The sequence below is a fragment of the Protopterus annectens genome, chromosome 7.part1 (assembly GCF_019279795.1).
Source record: "Protopterus annectens isolate FY-2018-M chromosome 7.part1, PAN1.0, whole genome shotgun sequence".
Taxonomy (NCBI): domain Eukaryota; kingdom Metazoa; phylum Chordata; order Ceratodontiformes; family Protopteridae; genus Protopterus; species Protopterus annectens.
In genome coordinates, this window is record NC_056740.1 from 212,443,441 (window position 1) to 212,459,301 (window position 15,861).

Consider the following 15,861-nt stretch of genomic DNA (forward strand, 5'->3'; position numbering starts at 1 on the left):
GTTTTCACTTCATAAAATACACACCGTACACTGCAGTCCTCTAGGGGAATTCCTCTTCTTGTGGACAGACTTGCTGGTGACTCTTCCTGGGATGTATCGTTATTCACAAAAAAAGCAACTCAGACAGCCAACTAATACAAAACAGACAATACCAATATAAGACAACAGTATAACACTAAGAAATACAGGCAAATGCCAAGGGATACTTAATGTTCTTTCTGAGCCTCACCTAAACAGTTTAGAAGAAACATCCTTACAAGTTTCCTACTGATGTATTCAAAGTGGAAGATAACCTTGCACTTCAATTATAGAAAATCTGACTGATATGACTACCTTAGAAGTCTGTCTAAAAAACTGCATGCGGATAAATCATATTAATTTATTAATGCAGTGCAATAATGATCCTTATGAAGAACATCATACATTACAAAAGGCCGCTAGTGCTAATGTTGCACAGACCATCAAAGTCCCAAAACAGCTGTTTATGGTAAATGCGTTCAGTAAATACAATGACTTGGTCACCATCTGAGATGCTTGTCTGTGAGCTAATACAAAAGTCTTAAAAAAGTAGGCTTCTGCTCAAGTTTATCTCAACTGTAGTTTAGCGGTTTTGGACTTCTCTGTCATTCAAGCAAGGAACCGACTTTATATAGGAATTCAGTTAAAAATATACATGGGCAGTTTCACAAAGACTGTATTGGCAACCCATCCCAGTAATGGCAAGTCAGCAACATTATTATTCCACTCATGCTGTACAAGTCTGCTACTTGAACAAAGCAAACCAATAATTTGTCCGTAAAGGCTTCATTTATTGCATTCCCCAGAAATAGCCATTTAACAGTCTCAGTCTATGCAGCAGTTTCAGTTGGTATCCATAAAGTCTTCACAAACATCCTCCTCTTCTGGCTCCTCCTCCTCCTTTCCCTCCTCCTCCTCTTTCTCTTCTTTTTCTTCTCGACTAGTTGTAATCTGAGAGTCTCGTCTTTGGTAAAACAAGACATAGGCTGCCTTCGTCTGAAATACCAAAATAAAACAGCATTAGTGCAAGATTATTTTACACATTTTCAGTTCATGCTTGCTAATGAACAAATGTGCTCTAAATGCATTACCAAATGAAGCCTATTCTACAGGGGGTATGTGAGTATGAAGGCAGAGGGGAACTTTGCTACAATGGCGACACGGAGAAATAAGAAGTTATGTACTCACCATAACGTTCCATCTGAGTAGGTAAACTTCATTTGTCTGCAACCTGTGGGATACTGATCCGATCTCGGATCCGAGCCGGCAACTTTACAAAGCTTAGATCCGAGCTCCTAGCTCCTCCCCTTACCCATAATCCCCTGCCAACCCTGACTGACCTCAGATCAAGTTTGCCCGAAGCACTATAGTGGATAACTAACTACATTATCAGAATGGTACATCACTATATGACATGAAACACATCTGAAGGTCAGGGGGATGGAGGGGGGGAAACGGTTGCAGACAAATGAAGTTTACCTACTCAGATGGAATGTTATGGTGAGTACATAACTTCTTAATCTGAAGTAGTTAACTTCATTTGGTCTGCAACCTGCGGGACAGAGTCCCCAGCTACCTAAACCTTGGGCGGCCTTCATGGAAGGATATTCCGGAGCCAAAAGAAGTTCTCCCTCTGGAGGTAATGTCCAATTTATGATTGATTGATGAAGGTATGAGATGAGGCCCAAGTGGCTGCTGAACAGATATCATCCAAGGAAACTCTGGATTTAAAGGTGGCAGATGTAGCCATAGCCCTAGTTGAATGGGCACTAACTCCTCGAGGTGCGGGCCTGCCGGAATTTTGATACGCTTTAATGATACACTGAGAAATCCATCTCGATAAGGAAACTTTCGAGACCAGTTTACCTAGATTAAATTTGGCAAAGGAGACGAACAACTGGTCGGATTGCCTATGACCAGATGTCCTATGAATGCAAAATCTAAGTTGTCTGTGCACGTCCAAAGAATGTAGTCTGTACTCCCCTTTGTTCTGGTAGTTAAGAAAGAAGACCGGCAAATTGACAGATTGGTTAATATTAGATTCAGAAACTACCTTCGGGGATGAAGGAGGGATTGGTCCTGAGGTAAACCCTATCCTTGTGAAAGGCTAAGTATGGGGGTTTCACAGAAACAGCTTGCAATTCAGATACTCTCCTGGCTGAAGTAATAGCCACAAGAAAGGCTGTTTTCCAAGACAAATATTTGAGGTCTACTGAAGACGCCGGTTCGAAGGGAGGGGCTGTCAGGGCTTTTAATACCAAGATCAAATCCCATGGAGGTACCGCTTCCTTTATTGGCGGTCTAAGAAGAAAGGTGCCCTTTAGGAATGTTTTGCACAATTCTGTAGTCATCAAAGGACCCATTTCAGTACCTACGTGGTAATGAGAGATAGCTGCTAACTGGACCTTAACCGTAGAACAGCTAGCACCGCCATTAAAAAGACCTGAAAGAAAGTCCAGCACCACAGGCAAGGGGGCTGTAAAAGGGTCCAAATTATGGCGTTCTGCCCAGATAGAGAAACGCTTCCATTTACTACCATAGACCTGCCTAGCAGAGGGCTTGTGCGCTGCTACTAGGATGGATAGTTTTAACAGGAGAAGAGATACCGGGAGTCCTAGCTACAAGTGGAACTGGAGCAGCCAAGGCGTAAGCTTGAGGCTGGCCAGGTCAGGAAGTGGGAGCCCCTGGGGGTGGGAGATTAGATCCGGAAGGGGATCTAGAATCCAGGGTGGATTCACTCGATGAGACCAGAGGTAAGGGAACCAAGCTTGGCGAGGACAGAATGGGGCAATGAGGATCATCCTGCTCCCCAACCGACTGGCTTTCTGAAGAAGTTTCAGCATGAGGGGAAGAGGAGGGTAGGCATAGAGAAGACCGGGTGGCCAAGCATGCACCAAGGCATCCCTCGGGGCTTCCCCGGCAGGGGGAATGAGAGCGAAGTAATTGTTGCTGAGGGAAATGCGAAAAGATCGCAACAGGGCTGCCCCCAAACGGCAAATATTTGACTCGCTACTCGAGGATTGAGGGACCACTCGTAAGGTGAAAGGATGGTGCGACTCAGTCTGTCCGCCAGGATGTTGGTCCATCCCGGAATGTGCAATGCAATGAGAAAGCGGTTGGTGGAGATCACCCATTCCCACACTCTCATGGCTTCTCGACAGAGAGGGTAAGACCTGGTTCCCCCTTGTTTGTTGATATACCATACCACAGACATGCTGTCTGTCTGGATTGCAATTGTTCCTACAGGCAGAAGGCTCTGAAGTGCTTGCAACGACAACAGCACTGCCCTCATCTCTAGAACATTTATGTGCAATAAGGTCTCCGAATTGTTCCACGTGCCTTGGACCGTCCTGCTCGAATAATGCCCCCCCCACCCAACGAGAGGCGTCCGTGGTCACCGTGGTGAGAGGGGGGCTGTGGCAAAAGGACGTCCCACCTGGAGGTCCGGCGATTGAAGCCACCAAACAAGAACCCTTTGGTGACTCAAGGGGTATTGATGAAGGGACCCTTGGACTTGGAGAGTCCACTGTAAAATCCTCATGTTCAGACGCGCCATGGGAAGAAGGTTTATAGTGGCTGCCATGGACCCTAGGGCCCTCAGAACCAATCCCACCGGAGGTTTTGAAGATTGAAAGATGGCCCGCACATGTGCCCACAAAGTGTGCAACCGGTCGGGTGTTAAGAAGACTAGTTGCCTGTTGGTGTCCAGTCTGGCCCCGATAAAATCTAACACCTGAGTCGAGGTTAGAGAGGACTTGTCCGAGTTTATAGTGATCCCTAGTTGTGGAGCAAGGTTGAGAAAGTAGTCCCTGGCTAAGCATAGTAGATGCCTTGTCGGGGCGGTGAGGAGCCAGTCGTCCAGCTACGGGAAGACCTGCATTTCCTGGAGTCTCAGGTGGGCCGCTATCACTGCTAATACCTTGGTGAACACCCTGGGGGCTGAGGTGAGACCAAAGGGGAGGACCCTGAATTGATAATGACTGGCTCCCAGCCAGAAGCGGAGAAACCTCCTGGACCATTCGTCCATCAATATGTGGTAGTCTATGGAGCACATCCAGTCGTTCTCCCGCAATAGGGGGAGAATAGACTGAAGAGTGACCATCCGGAACTTTTCTTTGGTTACTGACAGGTTTAGTAGGGAAAGATCGAGGATGGGCCTTAGGTCCCCCGTCTTTTTTGGCACCAAAAAGAACCTGTAGTAGTAATCCAATCCGGACTGGCCTGGGGGGATGTGCTGGATGGCTCCTTTTTCTAAAAGCAGCCGAATTTCCGCAGCTGCTGCCTCCCTCTGATTGGGTGGAACATCGGGGAGGTGTCCGGGGGTGTCGGGAATGTAGGAAAAGGGAATTCTGTAACCTCTGGATATGATACTAAGCACCCAGCGGTCTGTTGTAATGGACTCTCAAGCTGCCAGGTGCTTCGAGAAACGCCTCCTCCGACTGCCTCCAGAGTGGAGCAGTCGGGCAACCCCTCAGGGTTGCTGCGTGGGCCGATCAGAGAAGGCTTCTTTGGACCCAAAGTTCTTCGGGCCCCCTCTGCCTCTAGGGCGGCATCCACCCTGTCCTCCTCTGCCGCGGAAGGACTGGGAGTCCGGAGCAGACTGGGATTGTTGTGACTTTCGGAACCACATCTTCTTCTGTCCCTTTTGGTTCTTGAAGAAGGACCTCTGGGGAGCAGAGAAGCAGACTCCGACAGCAGACAATGTCTTCCCATCCTTTTTGCTCTGGACCAAAGTCTCGCGAACATTCTTGCCAAATAGGGCAGAACCATCGAAGGGGGCATTTGCAAAGGACGCCTTGAAGGGTTCCGCGAAATCACAATGTCGGAGCCAGGCCTGGCGCCTCATAACTAGGCCTGCTCCGCTGGCACTAGCGGCTCCCTCTGTAGCATGGGATAAAAGCCGCATAGAGGTGTTGGATATAGACCTAAGAGTGGCCATGCGAGAGGAGTACAACTGTTTGTCCTCCCCCGACATGGACTCCGGGGGCGATGCAGCGTACTCTTTGATAAGGTCTCACTGCAATCGAATCACATGTGCCATGTAGTTCAGGGACCTTACAGCGAAGGTCGCTGAACTAAAGACCCGCTTCCCGAGACGGTCCATCGAGCGAGACTCCTTGCTCGGGGGGATGGACCGAGGGACTCTCTTGGGCTAACTCCCTCTTGGTGGCTGCCGCCACCAACATGGCATTTACGGGGGGTCCCTTGCTCCAATGGGATTTCTCTGCCGGGGGGCTCAGGATCTTGTCAGGACGTTTGGGGACTGGCTCCAGTGTCCGGCTCCTTCCACGCCCTAGTGGTGATAAGGTCCACTAAGGGGTCGGCCGGAGGGGACACCCAAGAGGTAGATGGGCCTACTTCGAACACCTCCAGGAACACGGATTCGTCCGAGGAAGCCTTGGGGGCAGACCACCCCCCTCTTATCCTAAGCATTTCCATGATGTCTCCGAAGGAGACATCCTCGGGGGGTGACCTTGGGGAGCCTTCCCCCTCATCCAAATCCATGTCTTCTGTCAAGGACTCAGGGGAGTCCACGTGCCTCCTCTTACACTTCCACTTGTGAGGAACATCCTCGGGGGGAACTGAACGAGGACGACTCACCAGCAATGTCTTGTTCCAGTGGAACAACCTGAGACGTCAAAGCAGGCTGTCCCTGTGGTCGGGCGACGGAAGCCTTACCCAAACGAGAGGGAGTGCGGGATGGAACCATAGCAGGGAGTGGGGGCCTGGATGCACTCAACAGAGCCCTCTCCACCACATCGAAGGCCGAGGGAGAGCCACTCTCTCCGAGATCCAAGAGCCGACCCTCACTCGGATCCGATGGGTGGATCGGAGCCGGCGCCGAGACCATCGGATCCGAAGGGCCAGTGTGCTCCAACCTGGACGGAGCCGAAGGCACACTAAACCCCTTGGATCCGAAGCTCAGAGCATGGCTCCGAGAGCTCGGATCCGACAAGGACGGATCCAGAAAACTCGAAGGAAGAGTCGGAGCCGAAGTACCAGATACTGTCGGCGCCGACCCACCCCCGGCTCCAACGCTGCCTGGCTCCGAGCACTCCGAACCCGGGAAGCGGGTCGGAGAAGGAGCTATTGGGGCAAAGAAGGGTGTTGAGCTCCCCCCCGGAGGGGGGGGGAGGCAAGAGCACTCCCATCTGCATTTGGGCCTGGATGAACCTTCGCATCACCCGGTCCAAATCAGCTTCAGAAAGGCTACCCGTTGATCTCGACGAGGCCACCGAGGCTGGCCGGGAGTGCCGCCTCGATGACCTCGACGGAGATCGGGTCTCCACCTCCTCGGGTCCCGGTGAGAAGCATGGAGAACGGAGTCGAGAAGGAGGAGACCTGGAAGCCATGGAGGGAGAAGCCCGCTTAGCCGGGGGGCCCGAAGCGGGGGCCTCGGCCCGCCTCTTGTGGTGCTTCTCCCTCTGTTTTTCTTTCCTGTCCTCCCTCTCCTCCAATGCCGAAGCGGGAGATTGAGTCCCGGCCAGGGGGAGAGAGGCAGGAGTGGCTGCCACCAAAGCCTGGGAGGAGGCCACAGAAGCACCGGAGGCCGAAGCCGAATCCGGGGGCAAAAGTCCCGCCAGGATCAGCTTAGACCTCCGGTCCTTCAGTGCCCTGGGGTTGAATGCTACGCAGATAGCACATCCAGAGGAAAGGTGTTCAACCCCAAGGCACCGAACGCACAGAGTGTGGCCATCCACCGGGCAGAGCTTATGGCCACACTCGGTGCACTTAGAGAATATTGGCTTTGGGGCCTCAGACATACTAAAGTAAAAACTCACTCGTTAGGCCCCAACACACTAAACACACACACACACTAACTACGACCGGCGAGGGGAGGAAGAAACTAGAGTAATTTTAACCAAAATTTAACTGAACTATCAAAAGGGAACCTAACACACACAAACACTCACTCAAATTTAACAAGTGATTTTAAAAGAGAGACTTATCTGCCAAAAAAAAAAACCAGGAGCTCGCAATCTAGCTGCTGTTCAGAAGTGCGGCAAACTAGATCTGAGGTCAGTCAGGGTTGGCAGGGGATTATGGGTAAGGGGAGGAGCTAGGAGCTCGGATCTAAGCTTTGTAAAGTTGCCGGCTCGGATCCGAGATCGGATCCGTATCCCACAGGTTGCAGACCAAATGAAGTTAACTACTTCAGATTTAAGGTTTTGGAATGGCCCAGCCAGAGCCCAGACCTAAATCCAATAGAAAATCTGTGGGGGTGACCTGAAGAGGGCTGTGCACAAGAGATGCCCTCACAATCTGACAGATTTGGAGCACTTTTGCAATATTTGGGCAAATATTACCAAGTCAAGATGTGCCATGCTGATAGACTCCTACCCAAGAAGACTGAATGCTGTAATTAAATCAAAAGGTGCTTCAACAAAGTATTAGTTTACGGGTATGCACACTTATGCAACCAGCTTATTGTACGTTTTTTATTTTTTTATATTTTCCCCTAAAATATTTGTGTGTTTTTCAATTGAATTGTACAGGTTATAGGTCACATTAAAGGTGGGAAAAGTTTTGAAATGATTTATTGTGGTCTCATTTTTTTGTATCGCAAAAACCTGGCATTTTAACAGGGGTGTGTACACTTTTTATAGCCACTGTATTTGCACATTCAAGGCACACTGCTCAAAGAATGTTTCAAAACTGGAGTCAAATTAGAATCAATTTCATTCATACAAGACTTTCTGTTGTGCAAGTAAAGATGCAATAAAATCACCCAAAATACATGCACACTGCAAAATAAATTTCCATATATAGCCTTGATGATTTAACATTCTAAAAGCTGGATTACTAGAAAGGGACATCCTTTTGCCCTGAATATCTAACCATTGCATTATATTAAGCCAAGGGCTTTTTATGTAAACAGGCAGCTGTATCAGCAGTCAAATGAGAAAAGAAACTTGTCATATCCAAGTAGACCCTACATCTTCTCTAAGCCTTTTTAGGGACTGCTGGATAAGTTTTGGGTGTCCTGCAGGCATCTTTACAAACATCCTCCAAGGATGGTATGGAAGGAGGTTAGCCCCAGAACTAAGCATATCATCCTCTATAAGGTCATATACCCTTGCTTTGTTCTGGTGTAGTTCCTGTCTGTTCTCAAGCAAAAACATTTTAAAATTTAGCAATCATCTGAAGAAAAGTAAACACTTGTTTGGACTTCAGCTCAGATTCACCTTCTGAAAAATCAGAGTGACTGGAATCAGTATCAACTAATAAATCATTACTGACATTTTCTGAAACAAAACAATCTCTAGTCAATCTAGCACTAGAACCATGTATGAGAACGCAACCACTAGAATTAACTGCCTGCAAAATACTCTTAGCCAAGGAAACCACATCAGCCATATAAAAAGGTATAATTTGATTATCAGTTGCATGAAGCTTGTTTCTTTTTCTTGTGAACTTAATTACTACATAAAATAACTGGGGAGAGTGTATTATGTCTGGCATGGGGCATCTTACCTCAGACTACTCCTGCACCTAAAGGGTTCAGTTCTCCCACACTTGCGCCAGGTACTGGAATAGCCCTGGAGGATGCGTCTAACCCCATTCCATAGTGGCTGGCAAAACTACACCAAAGGGAGATGGGGCAAAAGGTATGTGGTCTGTGGGTAGAGCAGTGGCCTAGACAAAATCACTAATGATAGGCTGAGACTTTTTTTTGTCTTTTTAGGTGCAATTGTTGTGGGGGGGGGGGGGTATCAGGTTTAGGATCCATCAATTCAGGAGGAGAGAAAAACCAAAACTGATAGTACTGGCTAATGTATCACAATAAGCACTTAAAGTTTCTTGTAATACGTATGTCTCCACGCAACTAAATTCTGCAAAACAGTGCTATTATCATGAAGAGTATGAATTGGGTTCAGAATCTTTTACAACTGACAGAAGTTAAATAATTTCCAATACACAATTATCCAAACAGCAACACAACCAATGCATCAAACTGGTGTTAAAAATGAGCTCTCACACCTTAACCACATTAAGATGCCATAAAATAATGTTTAATAGCAAATTAAACTATATTCTCTTATCAGAGAGAGTACAATCTCCAAAGAAAATTCAGATAACTTCATTTGTGGTAAAATCGTGATCCAACGTTAAAAACACTGACCAGAGTCAAACGTAGTAAATTTGTAAATGCAGAAATATCCAAATTCTGCAATAGTTTCCTAAGAAAAAATGAACATAAAGCAGAGCTCTGTTTGCACAGGAGAAACCCTAGTGTCTAACAGCACACATACACACACCATTTATGGGAGGAATACTGAAAGTTTCCTCAGAAACAGTAAAACGCATTTGTCAAAGGTAGAAGCCAAATAAACACTGCTACAAGCAGAAATTCTCACAAGAATTACTGTAAATACCTGACAGAAATAAAACATTAAAATATTTTTGTTTAAAATAAACACAAAAAGTAGAAAGAATAATAAATTAATATTAAAATGAGGAAGGAGGTTTCCAAATGGGGCTTATCTAAGCAGTAAGTCAGAAAAATCAGCACTGGATTCTGTGAACAGTCAGAGGACATTCTTCTTTGGATGGCAGAAAAAGACTGAACTTTCACTTCCTGTGTCAGATGAAGGCTTTCCTCTCAGGATATGCTCAGCCAATCAGCTGTCACTGGAAGAAAGAGGGAGGACAGTATGAGATTTTGAAAACTGGTCAGTACTGAGTTACCTTGGCAGATAGCTCACAAATGCCACCGAGGCAGTGGGAAGGAAGAAAGTACAGTTGTGTACACTTACCATAAATGTAGATGTTAAGTGTATTCACTGTTGCAGTCATCACATTTGGGTTATCCCTGCCAGGGTAGCCATCGGCTGCCCCAAACACCAGAGACTTAGTATTTCTGCATCAGTTGCTGTTGCTTGAGGACAGACGTCAAGTCGTCAGTAGTGTAAAGTAAGGCAGTGGACGCAATTACATCAGTTTTTCTTGCCCTAACCTGTCAGGAGCCCCCAAAGTAGGAGGCCAGGTTCTGGTGGAAGAACTCCGCCAGTGGAAAATAAATACCAATATGTCCCTTGTAAGGAAAGGAGAACAAAGAAGAATGGTAATAAAAGGAGAAAGAGAATAAAGGGAGATTGAGGGAGGGAAACCAGGACTGCAACAGTGAATACACTCGAAAATCTACATTTATGGTAAGAGTACACAACTGTACTATGTTCTTTCATGTTTCACTGTTGCAGTCATCAATTTGGGTAGATTTCCAAAGCTGAGGAAATGGGTGGAGGCAGTATAGGAAATTAGGGGCTGGCTAGGATGCCCTGCAAGACTGCAGAGGCAAACCCTGCCCTGGATTTGGTGAAGAGAGGCAGGTGGTAATGCTTGGTAAAAGTGTGAACAGATGTCCAGGTGTCAGCCTCCAGGACATCCCTGGTGGGGACTCCTCTGAGGAAAGCTGAAGATTTGGAAGCTGCTCTGGTAGAGTGTGTCCAGACCCCCTTGGGGGGAGGCTTTCCATGCTGTTTGTACCAGAAATGGATGCAGTGTGCTATCCATTTGGAAATGGTTTGCTTGGAGATGGCTTTGCCTTCTGCCACTGTAGCAAAGCTAACCAGCAATTGATCAGACTTTCTGAAGAATTTAGTCCTGTCCAGATAGAATCTGAACTGTCTGTGCACATCTAGATCCTTGTTCTGGGGATTAGGAAAGAAAGTGGGCAAATGAATGGATTGGTTGAGAGCCACACTGGACACCACCTTGGGCATGAATGATGGGTTAGTTCTGAGGGATACCCTGTCTGCATGGAAGATGATGAAGGGTTCCACAGCCATGAGTGCTTGCAGCTCAGAGACTCTTCTGGCTGAAGTGATGGCTAGAAGGAATGCTGTCTTCTAGCAGAGAAATTTTAGCTCTGCAGAAGAAGCTGGTTCGAAAGGGGGCATGGGTGAGATTTTCCAAGACAAAGTTAAGGTCCCAAGCTGGTGTTGGTGCCCTTCTGGGGGCCTCAAGTTGCTAGCCCCTCTGAGGAAAGGTTTGATCAAAGGGTGTGAGAAAAAGTGGGAAAATGAGCAGAAATAGAGGCATGAATTTTTATAGAGGAGAAAGAGAGACCACTGTGTAGTAAGTCAGCTAAGTAATCCAGGATGAGAGGGATGGAGGGCTGTGCCGTATTGGCTCCCTTAGCCTGGATCCAGGTGCAGAACCTTTTCCATTTATCTGCATAAGACTTTCTGGCGCTAGGACGTCTGGCCTCACAGATAACATCCAGAACCTGTTTACTGAGGATGGCAGATTGGTTCGGGGTTACGGAATAAGCCAAGCTGCCAAAATGAGTGTCTACAATTGGGGATGCATGAATTCCCCTTCCCTCTGGATCAGGAGGTTTGGAATCGGAAGATGCCGCCATAGAGGGAGCGGGGACAGGCTGCGCAGCAAGGGCTACCAGTGTTGTCGGGGCCAGTCTGGAGGTATAAGAATGGTCCTTGGTTTTTCCTCCCTTATTTTGAGCAGTACCCTGGGAATGAGAGGTAGGGGAGGAAAGGCACAGACTGACAGATTGACCCAGGGAAAGGACAGGGCATCCACTTTCCAAGCCATACAGTGATGTTCCCTGGTGCAGACTTTGCTGAGCTGATGGTTGGTGTGGGAGGCAAAAAGGTCGACCTTCGGGGTTCCCCATTTCTGAGTTATTAGGGTGAAAGTACTTCTGTTGAGTTGCCACTTGTATGGGTCCAGAAGGTTTCTGCTTAATTGGTCTGCCAGAAAGTTGAGAGAGCCTGGTAGGAATTGTGCTAACAGGTGTAGTTGCATGGAAGAGGCTGTGAGCCAAAGGGTCATGGCCAGCCTGCACAGAGGATAGGAATGAGTCCCTCCCTGCTTATTGATGTACCATGTACCACATCACAGTGGTGTTGTCTGTTTTGATCAGGAGAACCCTTGGAGAGAGAAGGGGTTTGAAAGCTATCAAGGCATGCGACACAGACAGCTTTTTGATTGATGTGCAGAGGGATTTGCTGTGGGCTAAATTGGCCTGTATGCACCTGCCATCCAAATGTGCACCCAAAGCGTAGTCTGATGAATCTGTGGTGAGGGTCTGGGCAACGGGGGTGGTGGGGAGAAGGGCAGTCCCTTGTTGTGGGAGCATGCTGTTCTCCACCAAAGAAATTCCTTTCAGAGGCAAGGAATTATAGGTAGAAGAGTTTCCAGGTCTTGAGAGTGTTGACACCAAAGGCACTTTAGGTACCATTGAAGTTTCCTCATATGCAGTCTGGCATATGGAATGAATAGTATGCAAGATGCCATGAACCCCAGAGCTTGCAGGATCTTCCTTGCAGATAGCTGGGGCCTGGTGGCTAGTTGAGAGAAGTAGGCTGTCAGGAAAATTTGTTTCTCTGGTGTAAGGTATACCATCTGGGATCCTGTGTCCAGACTTGCTCCCAGGAAGATTATCCTTCAGGTTGGCACCTGTTTCAATTTCTTTTCGTTGATTGTGTACCCTAGGGAAGTTAGTAGGGTCTTTACAAAGGCCAGGTGCTTGACCAGCTTTTCCTGGCTGTCTGCCTGAATAAGGCAATCATCTAAGTATGGGTAAATTTGAATATTTGTCTGCAAAAGGCAATGGCCGCAGCCAGACATTTTGTGAAAACTCTGGGAGCAGTACATAAGCCACAGGGAAGCGCAGAAAACTGAAAAGTGTTAAGATCCTGCCCTGAAGCAGAGATATTTCCTGCATGATTCCCTGACAGGAAGGTGGAGGTAGGCCTCTTTTAGCTCTAGGGTGGCTAACCAAGCGTCCTTGAAGAGCATGGGTAGCAGCTGCTGGTGGGTGAGCATTTTGAATTTTGGGATCACCTGGAAGGTGTTAGAATGGATAGATTGAGGATGGGGCGCCAGGTGCCCTCTTTTCTGGGCACCAGAAAAAGTCTGGAGTAGAAACCTTGACCCTCTAATGACAGATCCAGTGACTGCTGCCCTGCATCAGAATCCACATAAGTGGAGAGGGGTTGCATGCCTTCATAGTGAGAAGCATCAGATTCTGACATTGGTTAGTGCAAGAAAAAAGGATCCCCAACAGGGTACTTAGCTGTAGAAGACTTCAACTTCAATTCGGAGACGGAAACTCAGGTAGTGGCCGACCGGCACTCATGCGAACTGCTTCTGCTTCGGGCTCCATGGCAAGAAAGACTGATGTAATGGCATTGGCTACCTTACTTTATACTACCAACGACCTCACATCAGTCCTCAAGCGACAGCAACCGACGTGGAAATACTAAGTCTCTGGTATTCGGACTTGCCGAGGGCTACCCTGCCAGGGATAACCTAAATGTGATGACTGCAACAGTGAAACACGAAGATCATCATCTTCCCCACTCCAACTTTCTGCATAAAAGAAGCACTAGTGATTTTTACGAAAACAGTGGTCTACACAGGCTTGTCAGGTCAGCCTTTTACATTAAAGTGCAAGCAAGAGTTCTCTTTAACATACTTAAATATGTATGCTGGTGCACAAGTACTCCAAATCCTGAAAGGTCTTAAACATTCGGGGAATCCTCTTGACACTCCAGGGCTTTAAGTATCTACAAAGCCTACACCTCAACATAATGTTCTTGGCATTACCTAGTATACCCATACCTCCTAACTTGCAGATATCAAAATCTAGGCAAAGGCTCTTGGAAAATAGTTACCTGCAGACAGTACCATATCCAGGGTGGGGAGAAGGGGGCAACTTCTCCATGCGCAAAATGTGTGTGTGAGGGGCATGACTGAGCACTGCATGTGTGGTTTAAACTTCAGCAACTGCTTGGTACAGTTTAAAAGTAATTTATCTGAAATATCATTGACTGTTGTAGCAATCCATGCAGGGTATTAACTGCAGTAAGCAGTTTGCTACGTATAAAACAAAATAGATTTTTTTTAAATTAAAATTTCAGTGCTGTAACATTCCATGCGAGTTACAAACAGTAGCAACTTTCTGCTACATTTGCAGCAGGCAGTTTACAGTTTAAAACAAAATATTGTTGGGGGGATATAAACTGCTGTAACTGCTTGTTACATTTGAAGCAAGAAGTTTGCTACAGTTTAAAAAAAATAAATATTGTTTTCTTTCTTTTTTCCCCCTTTTATAAAATGAGAGGAAAGAGGGTCAGGGGCAGAGCACAGAAACAGGACCTCACTGGTTGGGTCAGGAGGGAGGAGTGTGTCATGGATTTGGCCACCTGTTTGGACTGGCAGTAGAATGAGTGGACTTTTTCTCTTCTTTTGAACAGTTCGTGGAGAACTTTAGTTTGCAGTAACACCACAGAATACTGGTTGAGCCAGCTACACTTTTGTATCTAGCCAAAATTCTGGACAGATAATTAGCATAAACTTTGCATAATAGATAGCATAACTACTCCAACTTTACCAACAGTAGGATTCCTTAACAATCAAACACAAGTTTAAAAATCTGTAAGTGACAAAATACAGATTATCAGCATGTTCTAAGTGATGGCATGTCCTCCTTCAGCAAAGCATAGCAGTAAGAAATACAAACCTTACCTAGCAAATACATCAAAAGTTACTTGTTAATGGGTATGCAATAAGAAATCCATGAAACCTCTGAACAGTGCTATCTTCACAGCCACACAACATCACAGAAACATCATCAGATATAATACGTGACAAAGCCACTTTTTACAGTAAAACATCCTAGAAAGACAACTTCAAGGCACAATTATAAACCAGAAGTCTAAAAATATTAATCAAAGCTGGTTGAATCAGCACAAACAGGATCCCAAACTTAACATCAAAACCGATAAAACTATTTTGTAGACTTCATCAACATCTTGGACACTGCATCGCCTCTAAAAACTTTAAGAGTTAAGCTGCTGATGGCTGGCTGGCTCCACTCTACTAATAATTCTACTAATTACACACACACATGTACATTGTGTGTGTGTGTGTGTGCGCACACGAGCGTGTTTAAGTACATGTGGGCAGACATTTCTTGTGACGACTATGAAAAAGACTACTGTGCGACTGAAATCAGCAGATTTCATACACCATTTATTTTTAATGATACAATATTGTGGTACAACAGAGATTGGGGAATTTGCCGTTTCTCTACATTAGTGCAATCTCAGAACTGGTATATACAATTTCGCAAAGGGTGTGCATGGAAGTTTTCCCCCCTGCAAAAAAATTTTTTTTGGATGATATGGTCTCTTAAAGCAGTTATGATCGATCGGTTAGGGTTTGATTTAATAACTGCTCAAGTGGTTAGGGTCTGACTTAATAACTGTGCAACAATATATATATATATATATATATATATATATATATATATATATGTATCTATACACACACACACACACACACACATATATGGATATAAATATACATACAGATCAAGATACATATATTTTACACATCCATACAGATAAATAAGCTTTTGCTGAGAAGTTGACATGATTCAAATTTTACTCCCTCCCTTTTACCAGCCTTCTTTCCATTCTCAAGGCTTTGAAATCACAAAGAAAATGCCTTTTTAAAGAACCGAAAGGGGAGCTAGAGTTCCAAGATTCAGAATCCTAGTTACAGTAGCAGATACAGTAATATAATGACTAAATGACAGCAAATGAAAAATAATTACTTAAATTTACACGTGGCTCATTCAGCCCTAGTGCAACATTTACTCTTTAGTAGTTCTATCCCAGTTGGACTTTTAAATGTACACCTTGCTCAGGTACTACTTTCCATTATTTTAGTCATTGGATATCTGCTAAAATGTTATTACAGTCAGTCAAATAAAAAGGTAATTCCTTCATTATTTGCTACATACTTTAATGTTTAAATGACACTCTCCCTGAGTGAATTTTGAATGGATATTTCGGATAAGTTCTGACA

The 15,861-nt window shown here is 45.8% G+C and overlaps 1 protein-coding gene across 1 annotated transcript in view; it reads right to left on the reverse strand.

Annotated features, from left to right (window-relative positions):
* Positions 1-365: 365 nt before the first annotated feature.
* The window catches only part of LOC122807698 (ubiquitin carboxyl-terminal hydrolase 4-like), a 1,844,759-nt gene continuing 1,829,263 nt past the window's right edge, over positions 366-15,861 (reverse strand). The window contains exon 17 of the mRNA XM_044078661.1: positions 366-1,014. Coding sequence (XP_043934596.1) covers positions 862-1,014 — 153 coding nt within the window. The 3' untranslated portion in view covers positions 366-861. The remainder of the gene's footprint in view (positions 1,015-15,861) is intronic.